Source organism: Tasmannia lanceolata, unplaced genomic scaffold (assembly GCF_043159265.1).
Source record: "Tasmannia lanceolata isolate RefF3 unplaced genomic scaffold, GAP_Taslan_0.1 ptg000036l, whole genome shotgun sequence".
Classification (NCBI taxonomy): domain Eukaryota; kingdom Viridiplantae; phylum Streptophyta; class Magnoliopsida; order Canellales; family Winteraceae; genus Tasmannia; species Tasmannia lanceolata.
Window position 1 is genome coordinate 4537296 of NW_027518713.1, and position 21488 is coordinate 4558783.

Sequence of the window (21488 nt, forward strand, 5' to 3'; positions counted from 1 at the left end):
TTTAGCTTCTCTTGTCCTAAAGCTAAACAACGCCTAATAGATCAAGCGGTCAGTATCATCCGATCAAGGTGTGGAAACAGCAATGGTTGTACTTGTGTTAACGGATCAATGGACCTGATCACATCCACATGGCAGACATAGCCCCTAAAAGTGTTTGCCAGGAAAGGGCCTAATAGTTGCGACATACATGTCTTTATTGGGGGAAAAAAAAAAACCCCTTCACTCAAGTTTCTCAACCAAAATTCCCTCCAGCACGTTAAAAGTTAAAACTCCAATGACACTGTTAAATTTGTGATGGTTTTCGTTACCAGTCTCGTGTGTTCCAGCCAGTTGCCTGTGTAGTCACATCTGTTTTGAGAGAAAAAGTTTGACAGAAGCAGATCAACCCTGCATAAATTCGAATACATAACCTTTTATCAATGATTATATTTCACATATTCGAGAACCACAATGAACTGGGGTTGGTACAACACAGTAATAAGTTAACCATGCGATACAGATTATTGCCTCTAATTGTTTCATACCCTGTGAGATAAACATACAACAATCCATGTAAGAAGACTATTTGATGATACAAGTCAGATGGTGTCTCTGATGAGAAGATCAATGCCCACTCCTCAGCAAGTCAAACCTCCCCTTAGAACTAACAGCAGTGGCCATCAGCGTCTCAAAATCAAGCTTCCCAATTTGCTAGTGAGAAACCAAAGGTAGTTTGTGTGACTTGGGCTTGACCCACGAGGACCCAGAAGAATACTACGTGTGAATGGATCCCTCAATCCCTTGGACGAGCCAACCAAAGAGAGCTGAGAGCACGAAGACGGGAGAAGTAATCATTTATTGCAAGAAGCGCTCGAGCCGCTTGACGGGTTGTCAATATCCGGTGCATTTGTTGCAGTGTCTGCTGCCGCAGATTGTCCGCCTGATAAGAATGCAAAATAGTGATTACAATAAGCGAATTAAATTATCAGGAACGGGGAATGATCTGATGCGTCGTCCATAACAAAATTACATTACCAATCCAATAAAAAACTGGAAAGTGAGTGAAAATCTGTTGTACTAGCTTTGTTTTGGTATGCCAATGGAATGAATGCAAAATAGTGATGACAATAAGCTAATTAAATTGTCAGAAACGGGGAATGATCTGATGCGTCCATAACAAAATCGCATTACCAATCCAATAAAAAACTGGAAAGTGAGTGAAAATCTGTTGTACTTGCTTTGTTTTGGTATGCCAGTGGAATCATGTGTGGCCCACATTCCATGACATGAATGATGCATCATTCAGTCATGTCAAGCTATGTATACATCTCATGTGCACTTGTATACAAACGAGTTTTAAAAATTCCAGAATAGAATATTCAGACAGTTAAAGAGCGACAATCAAAGAAAAGAGAAGAAAAATTACCTGGCGAAGGAAGCCCTCGAGTGTTCCAAGCTTTCCCATTGCCATAGCCATCTGACCCATATAATTTGCCACATTTCCAGTTGATCCAGAGGGACCCAGAGATCCAGAGGCCAGTGTTTCTGCCAGTGACTGTTGCAATGCTTCCATCCCTTGAGAGAGAGCATCCTCCGCCTGTTGGGACGACTGTTGCAGGTTGCAGATGCCCACTAACTGCTGCTCAGCAAGAGGCTCTAGGTGACTTATAAGAAGCTGCATGATGTTCAAAACCAGTGCAATTACTTTAACATACAACCCCATCAAAGAAGCCCAAGACAAGTGCAATCCATTTGTCAAACCCATCACAAGATCACACAACAGGACATTCAAACTGAGCGCAAGTTTAATGCCGATCCATTGCAGAGACTTAATTGTTCTTGATTTAAAGGTAATGAAAGCCAAATGAAATTACAGTCGGGTGGTATTGGACCCTAGAACTTTAGAACAGCATATATCTTGGGACAACATTAACAAACATAGCTGTGTTATTATTCAGTTCAGGACTCCAGTGTCCAAACCCATCCAAAACGAAAAAGAAAACAGCACCAAAGGACATATCTAACTCATCCCAATTTCATCATAAAGCTTTCTTAAAGGCAATCAGCAACAAACTTCGAAAGTGCCAACCTAGAAGTGCATCAAAACCCCCAGCCAATAAGGGCTTCTAAGAATGTGAAGGGCCCCCTAAGATGTTGAAAACTACAGCTTCTTGTTAGTGTTTTGTGTGGTAAATAAGAAGTCGGGTAGTTTACAAACAAACCCATTTTTTTTTAAAGATGACTAAATATATTGATAGATCATACGAGAATTACATACGAGAGGGACCAGGAGTCCCTCATGAAATTACATCGTATGAGGGCCTAGGAGATAACTCCCGGTCCCTAACAGAAAGATCCAAGTCATTTCCCCCATTACTATCCACTCTAAATCACCATACAAATCAGAAACAAAAGTGTAATTTATGTTGTCTTCTTAGAAGATCTTCATAAAGAGGCCCTGTTAAAACAACCAAAACCTTTGCGATCTTCAATGAAGATCTTGAAAACCATTCCTTGAAAACGTCCTTCAAAACTTCCACGTGTGCGATCTTCTTCAAAACTCTTTAAAAAACCTGCAAAATCGGAACCGAAACCTTCTATACTTTGCATCCACAACACCTGAATAGAATCCCCCACATCAGAGACTTTTCTTCTCCTACTTTCTCAAAACACCAAAATACCCAAGCTTCAAAAAGAGACCAGATCACCAAACCTAACTATATCTACACTGACTCAAAACACTCCATATTCTATAGACACTTTCTAAGTTCCCTCAATAGAAAGTCCACCTCGTTTTCCAATTCCTTTTCCATGGAAAAGAAAACAAAGACAAATTCTGGGGTGGGAACTTCCTCCATGGGTCCTACTTAACAGCAATGAGTTCTTCTAGCTTTCTTGTAACGACCCGGATTTGGGGCAAATATTTAGACATGATTTTTTTTTTCAAAATCCAAAAATCAGAATCACTACCCCGAAAGGGAAAACAAGCGGAATAAAAAAAACCAACACAACTCACAAAGTAAAGGCACTTTGCCCGACAAGGCCACATGGCCAACCACTCTTTCCTCGATCCATTTAAACTCCCTTATTTTGTGTTAATGTCATCATGTCAACCAACAACCAAGAACTGTAATAACTGAGTCAGAACGAGCTTAACAAGAACCCTTAGTGGACTCACATAATAAAAGTGCACGGTAATAAAATTGTATTATAACAATGATCCTTATGTCAATTGATAGAATAAGCAACAATTCGAATAGAGATATGGAAATCAAAACAAGAGCATGAGTACGATCGTCAAAAGATATGAGAACAATAAAAAAGATATAAATGGATCATGGAAGAGATAAATAACGCAAGAATCAAAACCTTGTATTTGAGGAAAGGCATATATAGGTACTGTAAAAAAAATCACATCGTATACCAAAGTATACGGTCTCAAATCCGAATCTTCATATGTATATACACGGGCAACATACATCACATACCGAAGCATGTGGCTCAAAATCATATATATAATATATATGGGTTAACCATCGCAATACCGAGGTAAGGCGGCTCAAAGTCATCGTGTATATATGCATACGGTAAAAATAAAAAGATCATAAGAAATTATTTCAAACGGATAATATTGTAGTTCTAAACGAAAGATAATGAGCATTAACATAGGGAACAAAACTATAATATCAAAATCATTAAAGGAACCATTAGTATGACAGTCCACTATCACTTGCCTTAGTGTTTGACTGTGGAAGGAGATGGAAGGCTCTAAGTATCAATCGAAAAGTAACCCTGTACAATTTAGATATCAAACGTGTTACAAATTGTTCAAGTGTTCAATTCTTTTCTAGTAAATTTGTTCGTATTTATACCATATTTATTACTAAAACTCAAAGAGGCTTCAACTTGAGCCTAACTGTTGATTTCTTCGTAAACCAATTGTTGTAACATATTGTATCAATATTTATAAATCTGATTTCTTTTGAAAACCAAAATAAAATTATTATTTAACCCCTATTAGGTGCTAATTTTAATGAAAATCAGCTCTTTAAGGCTTATATAATACATATATATACCATCTCTTTCATGCAAAACCATATAGGTAAATTCTATAACAATTTTATCGAAAATGTTTATACAGAACAACCTACTTAAACACCCATACTTGTTGATTTTCTTGAAAATCAGCACTATAAGACTTAGATACATTATTTATATATCACATAAATTATATAACACTTCCATGAGTTATATAATTTATATACAATAAAATCTTTACAAAACAACCCTTAAACACACTGTTTTTGTGCTGATTTTGTTGAAAAACTACCATAAAAATCATATATAACACACTTATGTATCATATCTTTCATTCAAAAGATCTTACATAATTTATATGAGAAGTACTAGATGAAATCTTAGAAAAACAATCACTTTTAGGTGCTGATTTTTAAGGAAAACAGTGATAAATCCTTTAGAAAATCACACGTAAATGTATAAACATCCAAAAATAATTCCTACTATACTCTAAATTAATCTAAATAGGATTTTTCGTAAGTAAAATACAATACATATATTTTTAAGGCATAAAATTTTAAAAAAGAAAATTTTAAATAAGTTTCTTGATTCAAAATAAAGTAAAAAAAATCAATAAAACATTGTAAAAAACCCAAATTAGGTTGAAACAAGATCAACAAAGGCAAAAACTTTGAATTTAAACAGGAAATTACGAAAAACATAATTTTCGGGCACTTACTCGAAGACGAAAAACAAATCGATGCAAAACCGTAGCTTTTCTTCTTCCTTTCTCTTTCTTCTCCTCTCTTCCTTTCCTTCAATTATTAAGTGATTAAAAATATTCCTAGATGGGTTTATTTATAAACTTAACTTAGAGTTTTATTTCAAGAAGGATATCAATTATTAGATTCCGAATTGTAATCTAATACTAACTTAAGAGGATGGAAATATCAATATTGGATTTCCTAACTTGTTCTACTATATTATTAGTATTCAGGTTATATAAGGTTACTTTTAATTTTATTTTATTTTAAATAAAACAATCAAAAAGTTGCCTAATAAGACAAAACTCGTAATTATGCCTAACCCTATCCAAAAAATGTCATAACTTGCTTAAATCACGTTTGAATCGCTAATTCTTGGGTCCGTTGGATAGGTATTCAAAATACCCATCTACCGGGACCAATATCATATCGAACGGACAAGATTTGACGCCCCACAAATAGGTTAAACTAGAAGTGACGAAAACTTATAAATAAACCCATCTAGGGTTATTTTTAATCACTTAATAATTGAAGGAAAGGAAGAGAGGAGAAGAAAGAGAAAGGAAGAAGAAAAGCTACGATTTTGCATCGATTTGTTTTACGTCTTCGAGTAAGTGCCCAAAAACTATGTTTTTCCTAACTTCTTGTTTAAATTCAAAGTTTTTGCTTTTGTTGATCTTATTTTAACTTAATTAGGATTTTTAACAATGTTTTATTGATTTTTTTTACTTTTTTTAAATCAAGACACTTATTTTAAATTTTTTTTTATTTTATTTTATACCTTAAAAATATATGTATTGTATTTTATTCACGAAAAACCCTAATTAGAGTAATCTCTAGTATAGTAGGAATTATTTTTGGATGTTTAACCTTATATGTGTGATTTTCTAGAGGATTTATCACTGTTTTTCTTAAAAATCAGCACTTAAAAGTGATTGTTTTTCCGAGATTTCATCTAGTACTTCTCATATAAATTATGTAAGATTTTTTTAATGAAAGATATGATACATAGGTGTGTTATATATGATTTTTATGGTAGTTTTTCAACAAAAGCAGCACAAAAACAGCGTGTTTAAGAGTTGTTTTATAAAGATTTTATCGTATATAAATTATATAACTCATGTAGTGTTTTATGTAATGTATGCGATATATAAATAATGTATCTAAGTCTTATGGTGCTAATTTTCAAGAAAATCAACAAGTATATGTGTTTAAATGGGTTGTTCTGTATAAACATCTTCGATAAAATTGTTATAGAATATACCTATATGGTTTTGCATGAAAGAAATGGTATATGTATGTATTATATAAGCCTTAAAGGGCTAATTTTCATTAAAATTAGCACCTAAAAGGAGTTAAATAATAATTTTATTTTGGTTTTCAAAAGAAATCAGATTTATAAATAATGATACAATATGTTACAACAATTGGTTTACGAAGAAATCAATAGTTAGATTTTAAGTTGAAGTCTTTCCGAGTTTTAGTAATAAATTTGGTATAAATACGAACAAGTTTAGTAGAAAAGAATTGAATACTTGAACCATTTGTAACACGCTTGATATGTACATTGTACAGGGTTGCTTTTCGATTGATACTTAGAGCCTTCCATCTCCTTCCACAGTCAAACACTAAGGCAAGTGATAGTGGACTCTCATAATAATGGTTCCTTTAATGGTTTTGATATTATAGTTTTGATTACCTATGTTAATGCTCATTATCTTTCGTTTAGAACTACAATATTATTCGCTTGAAATAATTTCTTATGATCTTTTTATTTTTACCGTATGCATATATACACGATGAATTTGAGCCGTCTTACCTCGGTATTGCGATGTTTGACCCATATATATTATATATATGATGACTTTGAGCCACATGCTTCGATATGTGATGTATGTTGCCCGTGTATATACATATGAAGATTCGGATTTGAGACCGTATACTTTGGTATACGATGTGATTTTTTTTACAGTACCTATATATGCCTTTCCTCAAATACAAGATTTTAATTCTTGCGTTATTTATCTCTTCCATGATCCATTTATATCTTCTTTGTTGTTCTCATATCTTTTGACAATCGTACTCATACTCTTATTTTGATTTCCAAATCTCTATTCGAGTTGTTGCTTATTCTATCCATTGACATAAGGATCATTGTTATAATACAATTTTATTATTGTGCACTTTTATTATGTGAGCCCACTAAGGGATCTTGTTCAGCTCATTCTGACTCAGTTACCTTAGTTCTTGGTTATAGGTTGACATGATGACATTCACACAAAATATGGGAGTTTAAAGGGATCGAGCAAAGAGTGGTTGGCCATGTGGCGTTGTCGGGCAAAGTGCCTTTACTTTGTGAGTTGTGTTGGTTTTTTTATTCCACTTGTTTTCCCTTTTGAGGAAATCTCGGAAAAACAATCACTTTTAAGTGCTGATTTTTAAGAAAAACAGTGACAAATTCTCTAAAAAATCACAGGTATAGGTTTAAACATCCAAAAATAATTCCTCCTATACGCTAGATTACTTTAATTAGCGTTTTTCGTAAGTAAAATACAAAGGCATAAAATTTTGAAAAAGAAAATTTAAAATAAGTTTCTTGATTCAAAAGAATGTAAAAAAATCAATAAAACATTGTTAAAAAACCCAAATTAGGTTGAAACAAGATCAACAAAAGCAAAAACTTTGAATTTAAACAAGAAATTACGAAAAACATAGTTTTCGGGCAGTTACTCGAAGAAGAAAAACAAATCGATGCAAAACCGTAGCTTTTCTTCTTCCTTTCTCTTTCTTCTCCTCTTCCTTTCCTTCAATTATTAAGTGATTAAAAATAACCCTAGATGGGTTTATTTATAAACTTAGCTTAGAGTTTTATTTGAAGAAGGATTCCAATTATTAGATTCCTAATTGTAATCTAATACTAACTTAAGAGCTATGAAGCATGGGTACGGGTACGGGGTGCTGGTACGACACGACACGGGTACGTAGGTACGTGATTTTTCAAAAAAATGGGTGCTGGTACGTTCGGGTACACCGAATATAATAATATATTTTATTATTTTATTATATATTTATAAAAATTAAAAAACAAATTGGACAGCAATCAAATAACAATAACATCACCAAAATGAAAAATTCTAATATTACTCTTCATTTCATTAGTGATTAAATTCCATATTTCATAACATGAGGCATCAATACATCATTCATTAGAAAAAAAGTCTGAAGCCGGTGTGTTGACCAGTGTGTTGACCAGTGCCTAACAAGATGAATAATTTTTAGAGACCAAATTATAAGATTTTTTATACCGGACTTTTGGGATTTAATAATGTTTGGACATGATAGATTTTATGAATTTTTAAAATTTGAAAAATACCCCATCGTTTGGAAGTTACGAAAGTTAAAATTTTGACCTGACCATTTTTCTTCGAATTTTGTACTAGAACAGGAGAGTTGACTTTTTTTCCTTTTAGATTTGGGTCTTGAAACTATTTTTAATAAATCCAAATGGGGGGTATTCTGTTATTTACATGTAAATCTTAAGTAAATAGTTTACATGTAAATACTAAGTACAGAAGAGGAGAGTACGCGTGGGTGTGCACCTTGAACGCACCCAATAACCAAATTTGGGTTTTTTTTTCTTTCAAAATGTGGGTACGTATCCAGGGCGTACCCGCACCCAATACGTGTCGGGTATGACGTACCCAAGGCGTACCCGCACCCAAAACGTGTCGGGTACGGGAGCCTCGGAAGAGTACCTGTGCTTCCTAGCTTAACAGGATAGAAATATCAATATTGGATTTCCTAATTTATTCTAATATATTATTAGTATTTAGGTTATATAAGGTTACTTTTAATTTTATTTATTTTTAAATAAAACAATCTAAAAGTTGCCTAATAAGATAAAACTCGTAATTATGCCTAACCCTATCAGAAAAATGTCATAACTTGCTCAAATCACGTCTGAATCACTAAATCTTAGGTACATTGGATAGGTATTCGAAATACCCATCTACCGGGACCAAAATTATGTCAAACGGACAAGATTTGATGCCCCAAAAATAGGTTATACTAAAAGTGACGAAAATATGTTACGACCGTTGATTTTTAAGATCGATTAATCTAATGGGGGATAGGAAATACACAAGAATCTTATAGATTGGGGACCGATCCAATATTTAATTAACACATCCTACGGTATAAAAACTCAAAATCGAAGATCTAGCCGTTAATCTTTGATCGAAAGATCTACGGTCTAGATTTAATTAGGATTCGTATCTTGATAAGATCCTTTTGGGAGCAGGTCATTACATTTCTGATGCACAGAAGACGGTCCACCTCCCAACTGTATCACCGGTCCCTTTTCTCATCCTCCAAACGGGTCATGAAGAAGGAAAGTTTGTAAATCGGCAAACAAATTTCCTTGACATTACGAGTGCCTGTTAGTGGAAAAAGCTCCTCAATATTTTGCATATAATCTTCCTTAAATTGATGCCATTGTCTTTTGGTGATGCGTTTGACAATCTCTCTAAGAGTGGGGCTTTGGTTACTTTCATCATACCTCCAGAGTTTAATTATCTTCAGATTCTCAATCCCCAAAGAGCAAACTATAATCTCCATCCTTCTTTCGAAGGTGCGAACTTCCATGGTGGTGGATAGGCTTGGCTCCATTTTTTCAATCCTTTATGATGAGGATTCCTCTCCTTTTCCTTTGAAACCCAGGAGACTATATTGTATACACTACCGTCCATAACTGCCAATAAATGGGCCCCACGATTTATGCAACGTGTAAACCAATAATACTACCCTAGGTTTCTTCCTGATAAAGGTATACGAGAGGGTCTCATTATCGAGGAAACCGCCGCCTCCCATTTAATGTCTCCGTGCAAAAAGGTACTTAGTTTCATCCAAGAGAAACGCTTCCCCATACAAAGTCTAGATACTACTAATTTCATATAATTTCCGTCCTAAGAGCGGCATGTCTCAAAATACACGTAATACCCTAGGCTTTCAAAGAAGGAGGTGAGTTTAAAATTCTCCTACAGCCTTGTTGGCCAAATATTTGTTCCAAGAGTTTGCACAACTTGAATGCTCAACGAGTTGTAATTGGGGCCGGATTATGCCCAATAATACCCCTTCTAAGGGTGTGAAGCACCTTATCTACTTTTATGTTGGCGACTAAATTTACTCAACTCAGATGAGCCGAGGTTCGACGCCTAACATTTCTTCTGCCATATTGACCCTGCTTCCCACCAGAAACATCTATAGTAAGCGGAACGGGGTCCTTGGGTATAGTATCCACTTTCATCCAGTAAGTGACTTTCTGCGGGGATTTTAATAGTGACAGGTCAACGTCACCCGGAAAACAACCATTTTCTAATGGAATAACCTTGGAAGACCCGTTCCAAATAGACTGGGGAGTTTGAAATTTGAAATTTGAAATTTGAAAATTGCCCGTGCAAATTGCACGGGCCTAACACATCAGAGCGGGCCGGATGGATTACGGAAGGTTCCCGGGCGAGGCTCCAAGAGGGGATCCACCAAGGAAGAGAAGACCTTAGCCGGAGATTCCTTGGGATTATAAATATGCATATGCTTTTGTACTCTTCTTCTGCGATTTGAAGGCAAAGGAGCCTGGATTTCTACTCCTATCTTGAAACAGATATTATGTATCCGGATATGCACAAAAGGTTTGATTAGGTGCCAATCAGAAGTGAGAATATGCGTCGATGAAAAGGTCATACCTTGACCATGGCTTCCTTCCATTCTAACTTCCAGAACCTTCCCAAAAAGATTGCCCAAAGCCTCCACTGTCAAGGTTGCCCATGCATGAAGGGGGATCCCAATGAAGTTGACCCAGACTGCCCTTTCCCCTTGACTGTGTTCAAGGCTCCACACTAGTAGAGAATGGAGTAAGGTGCCGTGTACCTTTTCTTCCAGCTTCAAAATCCTTGATGCCATAATCTCACTTTCAGAATCTCATTAGTGCCAAGAATGCCCGGTTTAGCGTGGGAAGGATTCCATAGATTTTTAGCCCGATTCCATATATCAGCAAGGCCCCAATTTTCCCATTTTATCCTACCAACCAGGCAGGATTTTAAAAGATGTCTGCGAGCTTCCACCTCCTTCCCTGAGATGGTTAAGGTTGAAATTCCATCCTCCAACCCAGATGAAATGTCTCCGGAATCAGGCCAAACCCCCTCAATCCCCTATCCTGGTGATGTGGGGATATGATCTTCTGACGGTAGGGGCCGCCTTGATGTATCTTTTCTCCGCCCATACTTGCAACATCAACAGTTCCTCCTCCGCCATTTGAAGTTATGGTAGCCACATTTGGTGCAGAACCAATTACCCCTTCTGGTTTCCGAAAACATCTGGAACTTATTAGAATAACTCCGCAAACAAAACACATTTTAAATGAGATTGAGAAAACAAGACATTTCATTTCCTGCGGGAGACTAAGTTGCAGTTAGTTCAGTTGGTTACACTTCATCTTTCCTATGCCATTGTTTTAAACTACTTAAATATAAGTCCTCTCAAACATCGAATTTACTCACCTTGAGGAGTTCGGATGAGCGGAAGCCCCCCAACCACAGAAAGCACCTCTCTGCAGGAGTCTTCCACATGCCTGACAACATGTGGAAGACATCGGCTTTTGCAGCAATGCCTTTGAGCCTAAAAATATCATCATAATGTGCCATAATGCCATCAACAATGACGCGAAGTTCATTGTCACTTGCATGAGAGTTAACTGCTGCCCTCAGCTCATTGACTTGCCGATTTTGCTCTTCAAGCCATCGTGCATATTCTATGTCAAACGCTAAGGCACCTGTAAGGAAGGACAATTAATAAAAATAAAGAAGAAGAATACTGACAGCTAAAATTACAGCAACTTGTATGGATAGTGCAATCACCAAAAACATGTTAACCCATTCGAAATTCATAATGTGTGTGGTGACTAAAAGAGACTTATTTACGTAGCAGTGCAAAAGCTTGCGCATGAGACTGTTAGGTATTGCAGGGCAAATTTGGATAATAAGGAGAAATTTTACATATGAAAAAAATTTAATAATACAGACATATGCACACCCCTTAAATGAGTTCTTACTGTAGTTACCTGAGTGGAAAGCAATAGGGGAAATGGAAGTGGGAAAAGTGAGGAGGAGAAAGAAAAGAAAGCGGTGGCTGGTGGGGAATTGCGTAAAAAATGCATTCACGAATGTTTAGGAAGTGCTCGGGAAGCATCAAAGAAGTTTCAATTGGGATATGCTTCTAATTAAGCTGTGGCTAGCCAGATGTCACGCAAAACAAAGATTATATAGATATGATAGAGATAAATCAGACTGTTTTTTGTGAACTGCTTGGGTGTCCAATTCCCAAAAGTGACCACATGTTGTATAGGGTAAATGTATAATTTTTCTTAAGGGCTAGGATAATTTTCCTGAGATTTCCTGTCATTCCTTATCTAGGGTAAAGAACACTAAATGAATGATTTGGATCTTAGAAACAAGTGGACTCTACTATGTGGTCCATTTTATAGTAGTATTTATGATTGAAATAAATGGTCTTTTTAATCGAAATAAAAAAAAGAAGATAAAAGTTCGAAAATAGGATAAAATATTTTACAAAAATAATGTCTAAAAAATGGCCAAAATACCCTCATCTAATAGAAAATCGCCCAAATGCCCTTATCTCATAAACAATGGCCTAATACCCCGACCTCATTAAAAATGGCAAAAACATCCCTATTTAATAAAATGGCACTTTTGTTTCCTATGATAATAGGAAACAAAAGTGCTCATACCTAAAAATGACCAAAATATATGTACCAAATGAAATAGAGCTATCTTGGTAATTTTCAATCACCAAGGACTATTTTTTTCAGTTTTAAGTGGGGCATCTTGGCTATTTTCCATGAGTAACAGGTATTTTAGTCATTTTTATGAGATCGAGCTACTTTCGCTGTTTTATATTTTGTTTTTGTTTTTCTTTTTTTGAAAATTGAGAAATATATTCATAATACCAAGATGTATAAAGATTGGGGATAAGTAGTCCCACCACATTAAATACATCATGAATAGCCAGAGGAGTACTCTTAAACGGCCAAAAACAGACAAAGAAAGAGAATGTCGACAGGAAAACCTTGCTAACTTCATCCCCACATTGCACCTACGAAATGAAACACAGAGCTACAGGATCCCCCAATACCCAAACACTCAATTATCAGCAGCTTTGAAGACTTATACCATCACCAAATCATACCCTTAGATCATTAGAGTCCTCATTCCTTCAGTACAACCGTTAGCAATCTATCAACGGGCAAGAGAAATCACGAGCAACGAAGAACCAAGGTTCCTCAAGCACCTCTCGAATATCAGTACGATTCACCCCCTTTAGTAGAACAGATAAATTTCCAACAAAATTTGTATAAACCCATCTTTACACGCTTGAAGCTTCCACCGAAGCACAAAGAAAAACTTTTCTTAAGTATACCTTGTCATATGCCCTTAAACCCTATCTTAATATTAATGCCACATTCAATAATAAGGCAGCATCGTCCAAAAAACATGGCAACACTTCTCAGGACAGAACCTTCTGGTATGGTCTTCAATTCATGATTTTGAATAGATGCAAGAAGGCAAGGAGATGCCAAGATGCTTGGATCCAACGAATTCCTTGCTAATACAGGAATGGAAATAGTTGGATGAAAGGAAGGAGGCTTGCACTCAGTAAAAGAAAGCAGCTTGATCCACGTTCAAAATTATGGTTGCCTTGCTGCTTTGCTATTCTTGGAATGGCAGCCTTGTTATCCTTGGAATGGCATGTGACAGAGTATTTATATTCTCTTTTGGTCGTCCAAGACATAGCCCAAACTGTTGCCAAATGAATTTGATCTTGCTAATCCGAGAATTTCCTTAAATAAGAACTTGCTCTCCTTCCAACCTTTGACTGATCCAAATCAAAAGTGGTTTCCATTTTGAGTTCTTCTGTCCAAGCCTTGATCTCCCATTGTGATTGCCAATTATGGATCTAAGAAATTTTGACAGCCCGATCGTTCATAAGAAATTTCCGTGCATTGATCTGACGGATCCGACGAGATGCACATGCATCACAACTACGATGTAACTACCATGTGGCACTAACTACTATATAACTACTCATATGCATGTAACTAACATGTAACTATCCATGAGTTGTCATTAACTACTATGACAGCTGGCTCATGGTTGGCAAGGGTCTAGAACCTTCCACCCTCACCTATAAGTACCCCATGTGTTGTAATTTTCAATCATTCTATGATGAAGTAAACCTGTGAGCATTGTGTAAAAGCTTTGGAGCTGACGAAACCTTCCTCCATAGAAGTTTTGGAGAGGTCGTTCAACATGACTCTCTTCATCTTTTATCCCAAACCTTTGCATTGCAATATATTGCTTTAGTCACATCTCCGCATAGCATTCAATAGTTTTGGCCATATTGCCTTTAAGTGATTTCCTACTAAAGTTGTCCATATGTCCTTCAATTCTTGGAATCTTAACATGAGCTTCATATTTTTCGCTAGGACATGGATCGGAAGGTTTGGGTGGAAGGTGATTCTTCAAGCATCACCCCTTAATAATATTCCAAAGTTGGTGGCTAAAAGGATTGAGAAACTCCAAGGGGATTTTTCTGTGAAAGGGAAATGAAGTGGGTATAAAGCATTAGGTCATATGGAAGTTGGTGTCCACACCTAAGGAGGGTTATGATTGGGGGAAATGCTTACTAGAAATAAGGCTCTACAGAGAAAGTAGCTTTGGAGATTTGGGGATGAATGAGGGCCTGTGGAGAAAATTTATTGGAGAAAAATGTGCAAGGGTGGGGTGTGTGTGCGTGCGAGCAGCTTTTTGGTGGTGGTGGTGGGTGGGTGTTTTTTTTTTTTTTGGTGTGTGTGTGTGTGTGTTGGGGGTGGGGGGCGGCATAGAAATTTAAGGGACCCAATTCCTCTGGACTTCTCCGGTTGCAACATATTCTTGGGAGAATCTTTACGTCTTTAGGCGAAGAGGATATCAACAGTCTCGCCTGGTGAAGCCAGTGGAGTCTTTTCAATTTGGTTTTTCATTTTTCTTAATGGTAAAAATTTATCAATAAGAAAAAGAACCGAGATGGTCCACTACAAAACAAACTTCAATTAGGTCTTTCATTTCCAAACTTGTGGAAAAGGGAGAAAAGGAAGTGTTGTAAAGAAAGATGTTGAAGTCAGCCATCCCTTTCGGAATGTGCTTTGGGTAGATAGCGATCATTTGCAAGATCAAAATGTTAGATGTGCTACAGAAAAAGGGTTCCGATTGGCAAACATGTGTGTTACCTTTGGACAACGAAAAGAGCATGTCGAACGTCTCTTCATTGCCCACTAGCCTACAGTTCTATGCTATGTTGGTTTCAAGTGTCATGGCTATTTCCTCAACTTTGAGGGACTTATTTCAGAGCCAATGAAGAGACTCTCGTTCCTATGGAATGCGGTACCATGTGTGATTTTCTAGTTTGTGTATAAGGGAAGAAACCCGTGAACATTCGACGGGATTTGTTGGTTTCTACAACGGCTGCTATGAGATATCAAGTTCTTCACTAACTACGCTTTAGGCCAAGAGAACTTTAAGGGGCTCTCCACGTCTGATTTCTTCATCAATTGAGGAAAAAACTGAGAACTCTTTCTTCGGTCCCACTCACCTTGGATCAGCAAAACTCAAATTTGATGGATGCTCGCTAGGGAACCCATGACCTGCAGGTTTAGGTCGTGTATTCAGAGACAATAATGGAGAGACTTTGTGGGAGTTTTCGAGGCCCATCGGTAACACAGATTCCAATGAGGCTGAAGAGAGGGCCTTACCGACTAGTCGGTAAGGCTTAAAAGACCGACTAGTCTGCAGATTTTCTTACCGAGGATTGATGGCGACCTAGTGGTGGAGGGTGACTCCCAATATGGTAATTGGGGAGCCAAACAAAGTAGTGATCTTAGCACCTGGGACTGATCGGCAACGAAATAGTAAATCTGTCAAGGGGAACAGCCTTTTCTTTTCGCATGCTTAAGAAGGCCAATGATACTTCTGATACTTTGCCCAAAGATGGTGTTAGTCAGTATATATTAGTAAAAGGGCTCTCTGCTCACGTGCACTGTATCTCTACCCTTTTTCTCTTTTCCTCAATCAAATAGTATCTTTCTCGGAAAAAAAATGATTAGGATACAAAGGGTAGCCCTGCAAATGTAGAATCCATTGACGCCATTGATGAGATTAAAGATATGTATTGTCTGTTCATATTTAGGAAGGGGTCAATGAAATGGCTAATATTCTAGAAAAAGGGGAGTCATTAGGCTAACTTAGACCAATGAGCAACCCCTGCCACTTTAGCAATTTTTTTTAATAAATTCAACTTCCCAATAAAAAAAAACCTAGAGAAAAGGATGAAGTGAATTTGGTAGAATTTGAAGAAGGGCAATTGAATTTTCACAGACCTTAAATGATTAAATGTATGGATAAAACATAGCAGCAATTACCATTTCCACTCATTGAATTTTAATGATGAAATGCATGGATAAGACATAGTAGCAAACTAGCAATACCATTTCCACTCATTGAATGAGCTTGATCTCCGGAGCTCGAAATGAAGATGCCCTACAAATAGAGACGTCAATGGCGTGAGACAAGAGACACAGTACGCACGCTATAGAATTGGCATATTCAAATGACCATATTAACAGAAATGGTGACACAAAAGATGATTTAGTGGATGTAAGAATAAAACCTGTTGGCGAGCACGTTGGAGCTCCTGCTCAAGTTGGGTTAGCTTCAGCCGGCTACTTTCGAGCTGCTGGACATATGCCTTTAGAAAAGAAAGGACACCATTAATATCGATCTTCATAGCACAAAAAGTTTGTTAAGATTTATAAAGTGAAAAGTGCATGAAAATATAATCTAAATAGGCATTCTAACAAGTAAAAACATTAGAAAGGAGAACAGAATCTTGCTAAAAAACCCAAGTACATACAAGGCAATGAATGAAAAGTTGAATTGAAATCCATAAGAACAACTGTTGCATGTAAGCATGCACAAGACCGGCAGAAAAGAACTGAATAACCTGCATTTTGCGTAGATAACACTGACAGAATGAATAACAATTCTGAGGACGCTTGGAACTCAAGGGTAAGTTGAAATGCAAATGGAGCTGGAAGAGGTTTTACAGTATCTGGACAACAGAAAAGGAACTGCTTCACACAAGGTTCACAGGCAAAAGAAGGTGCCCTTTTGCAAATGAAGGACAGCTGCAAGCTGTTCCTCTTTCGCATATGGGACAAAGTACATGAGGCTCCATTTTCGAAAACTGTAACACCAAAACAGGCCCTTAAACTTGAAGTTGTAACAACAAAAATCCAAAATGAAAAGAACGGTAGTATTCATATACTACTAATGAAGATCGCTATATAATTTATAAAAATATTAATGAAGGGTAACTGATTTGTGATGCTAGTGAAGTTAGACAAGTTACATCACCATATGCCTAGTTACTAATTCCATTCCGGTGGGTATTTTGTTTGCCTACACCGGAATGGAACGTACCAGTTTCATTCGTTTCAAACAAGACACTAATACTGTTGAATTTTTTGAATTATAAAATTCAAGAAAAAAAAAGAAAAAATATTCAGAAAAATAAAAGATACTGATACATCAACCAAATGTAAAAGAAAACACACTATTCAAAAAATCTACCATATGCATGGACTTGGCTCGTGATGAGCCTAATTAATATAAAATTCAATGAAAAACAGCAATAAAACTCACCATTTATCATACCAAATGCCAACTATAAATATTACATCATAAATCAAGTTTAAAATTGTTAAAATTGTTCAAATCTCTCATATCCTACAGGCTTTCCGTAAGTTAGATCATATTCAATAGAAAGGTACCCCTCGTCATCAACGCCAACAGTTCCACTAACGCCATCATCAATAACAATGTCCTTCCTTCACTCCCTTGTCCCTAATAGCAAGAGGTTGTTCCACTTGTTGCCAACCTAAATCTTCAGCAGTGAAAACAAGAGGATCATATCTTCTATCCAAACCATTAAGACATCAAGATTGTGCAGGCTAATGATGAGGCTGTTAGCTTCCTCAGTAAATCTCCAGGACAAAATTTTAGAAATTATAATTAATTTATCTTTAAAGTGTGCCTTCATAAGCGAGAATGTTAATTAAAAGCAATATACCTTTCTCAAAACTTCAATTTGTAGTGGACAAACACAAGTATCGTCTAATCTCTGGTGCCCCAACCATGGTTTTAAATTTCGGCCGAAAAGTTTTGTTTCGGCCGAAATATTTCGGTTTCGGTGGAAAACGAAACGAAATTCACAGTGAGTCGGAAAAGTACCAAACTTCGCCGAAACGTTTCGGAAATTTCGGCCGAAACATTTCGTTTCGTCGGAAATTTCGGTGAAACGTTTCGGTGAAGTACAAAATTTTGGTGAAATTTCGGAAATTTCGGTGAAACGTTTTGGAAATTTTCGGTGAAATTTTTACAAGATTTCATCCGAAATTTCGTACCGAAACCGAAACCGAGATTTAAAACCTTGGCCCCAACATGCCCCTCTTGGTGGACTGGACTTTCTCGAAAGTCGAAAATACTTGGGACAGCCCCCTCTAGTGTAAAAGACAAGTCATAAATACACTAGAGGGGTGTCCCAAGTAAAAAAGGCAGGCGAATATATCATTTCCCAGGAATTTTCGACCAAAATGCAAAACCCAATCTAAAAAGAAACTAAAAGGGTATTTTTGGCTTAAACAAGATAAGTAAAGAAATTTACACACACACACTCACACACAAAAGGTTTCTTTGTTTTTCGTATTTTAATAAACATGGGTAGTTTCATCAAATACCAACAGACATCATCTACTCGAGTTCTATAGAAGAAAAATCGCAAAAAAACACCCTAAAACTGTTTCGGGAAGAGGCTTACCGCGTCTTGGAAGCATTCGGGGAAAGATGCTGGAGGTGCTGGACCTTCCAAATTTCCGGAAGATGGTGATGGTGGGAGATGATGAACCATGGAAGACGAAGATTTCTGGGACCAAACGGCTTCCGGGTGATTTATATTGCTGATTTTTACTGTTTCCCCGTGTGATCCGGAAATTTAACTAGAAATTTCGGTAAAATTTCACTGACAACTTGTAAAAAATGATTCCTCGTACTTTTTGTTTCAATCTTAATCAAAGCCGACATATCTCGGCCGAAATTTTAAACTACGGGCTGGTGGTTGAGCTCTGCGGTACCAAAGAAGTATTCATCGCATGCGATGTTGATAGTATTATATATCATAAATCAGATGCCTTCCAGGATATTTCAGTTAAAATCTCCACCTTATCTCCTTTGCCCTGACAGACCATTATTTGTCCATCCTTCGTGTGTCTTTAGGTGTTGTTTTATTCATGTGTTGAGCCCTTCAAGGGATAAACTGGATGCTAAAGCTGTTCGCGGTATGTTTGTGGGTTATTCTCCCACTCAAAAAAGGTATATGTATCTGTATCCTGTGTCTGGACGAAAATTTGTCACTATAAATGTTTTCTTCTTTAAATCTACCCCTTTTTCTCCGGTTCTTAGTTCTCTCTTCAAGGGGAGATGGAGAATTCCAGGTCGAGAAGAGTCCTGTTCCTGTTCGTGTCCCCTATTGAACCTCCTATTGGTGTACTACTTGTTCAAATGAGAATGGAGAGAAGGAATTATGGGTCCACTCACAACGGCACGTGACGCACGTCTAATTGTTGATCCTCAAAGTGAACTAACAACTCAATCGGGATCTGAGGACCTAGGTAATCTTAATGCTACACCAATGATTGATAATAATCTTGATATACATATTGCTCTTCGAAAATTTACACATCAGCGTACCTTGCATCCAATTTCTCATTTGTGACATATGTTGTCTTGTTTCCTTCCTATCATGCTTTTATGTCTTTTGTGTCCTCTATGTCTCTTCCCTTCAGGTTTTCTGAGGCAGTGGCGATCCTAAGTGGCAGGAAGCAACGGATACGAAATGCAGATCCTAGAAAGAAGTGGAACTGGGGAATTAGTAGACTTGCCAAAAGGAAATAAGTCTGTGGGCAGCAAGTGGGTATACACAATCAAACACAAGGCTGATGGATCAGTTGAACGGTACAAGGCACAGCTGGTTGTAAAAGAATTTACACAAAAGTATGGGATAGATTACAACGAAACCATTCCTCCTGTTGCAAAGAAGAATTCTATTAGAGTCCTTCTGTCTCTTGCTACAAATTTGTCTCAGGAGCTTCATCAACTAGATGTAGAGAAAATCTACTCTGCATGGTGATTTACAAGAAGTTGCAGTCTCTTCCTCTATGGTTGAAGTTGCGGCATGCGGAGAATAAAGGGTGAAAATTAAAGAAGTCCATATACGGGTTGAAGCAGTCTCCCCGAGCATAGTTTGAGCGATTTAGCTAGGCCGTGAAAAGATTTCATTATTCACAAAGTCATGTTGACCATACCCTGTTTATTCAAAGGGATCCTCTAACCACAGTGCTCATAGTGTATGGTGATAATACTGTGGTCGTTGGAAATAATTCCCCAGTAATTCGTCAGTTGAAGGCCTTTTTAGCAGCTGAGTTTCAGACCAAGGATCTAGGTGAAGTCAATTACTTTTTTGGAATTGAAGTAGCGAGGTCAATGAAGGGTATTTTTATTTCTCGAAGGAAATATGTATTGGACTTACTCAGGGATACTAGAACGTTGGTGTAGACACCCTCATTTTGCTACGCTTTAAAAAGCAAAAGGTTTGATTGGTCTATTAAATCTCAAGTCAGTCTCCTTGCATTAGGTCATGCATTCTTGTGTTTTAGGGTAAATTGCATATCATTTCAAGTTTTCCAGTGTTGATTCGCAATCCCGAAGGTCTCCAGGGGGTTCAATTAGGCTCTGTTCACTTGTCATCGCGAGAAAGGAAAGGATGGGAAAGTAACCCAAATTTTCTCGGGAAAACACATTTTCGCGTGTTCGCTTGCTTTCTCGAGAAAGTAGTTAAGAGGATGTGGAAAATGTATTTAACGTAAAAAAAATGAGGTGGAAACTGAAATTTTCTCGCCATTTCCTTTGCAATTTTCCGACGAAATACAAGGGAAAAAGCGAGAGATAAAGTCTCGGGAAAAAACGTCGGGCTCCCCTCCTCGAAACTGTTCTCGCTACAAACCCTCCCCGACGAAACCCACCGGCTCCATCATCATCTCCGGCGACCTCTCCCCTCCGGCAAGGCAAAAAAAGGTAAAGATCTCCTCTCCCTCTCTCTCATTTACTCCTTTTTTTCCTCTTTCTTCTTCAAATGTCGAATGCCTTCTTGTTTTTTTCATTTTTGTGGGGTTTGTGCTGAATTTTTTTTAGGTTTTATAAGCTATTTCAGTTGTTTGGGCTCCGATCTGTAACCTTTGAGGGTTTATTCCACTTTGAGGGTTCGGTTTAGGGTATTTTTTTTCATTTTAGGGTTTCGATTCTAACGGGTTTAAATCGATGGTGGTTTAAACCATTCTCATTTTTACAGAACAAATCTGGTTTCATGTTATTGCCTGATTTTTTGTATTTGTGGAACAAATTCGGCTTTGATAGTCATCCCGACGAAACCCACCGGCTCCATCATCATCTCCGGCGACCTCTCCCCTCCGGCAAGGCAAAAAAAGGTAAGATCTCCTCTCCCTCTCTC

The 21488-nt window shown here is 37.2% G+C and overlaps 1 protein-coding gene across 4 annotated transcripts in view; it reads right to left on the reverse strand.

Annotated features, from left to right (window-relative positions):
• Nucleotides 1-394: 394 nt before the first annotated feature.
• LOC143859729 (transcription factor TGA2.2-like) overlaps nucleotides 395-21488 on the reverse strand; it is a 51066-nt gene continuing 29972 nt past the window's right edge. For all 4 annotated transcript variants that reach the window (XM_077370385.1, XM_077370383.1, XM_077370384.1 and 1 more), the window contains 5 exons: nucleotides 16536-16613; nucleotides 16354-16405; nucleotides 11315-11586; nucleotides 1406-1654; nucleotides 395-919 (listed from right to left, as the gene is read on the reverse strand). In XM_077370385.1, the coding sequence (XP_077226500.1) occupies nucleotides 773-919; nucleotides 1406-1654; nucleotides 11315-11586; nucleotides 16354-16405; nucleotides 16536-16613 (798 nt within the window). In that variant the 3' untranslated portion in view covers nucleotides 395-772. The remainder of the gene's footprint in view (nucleotides 920-1405; nucleotides 1655-11314; nucleotides 11587-16353; nucleotides 16406-16535; nucleotides 16614-21488) is intronic.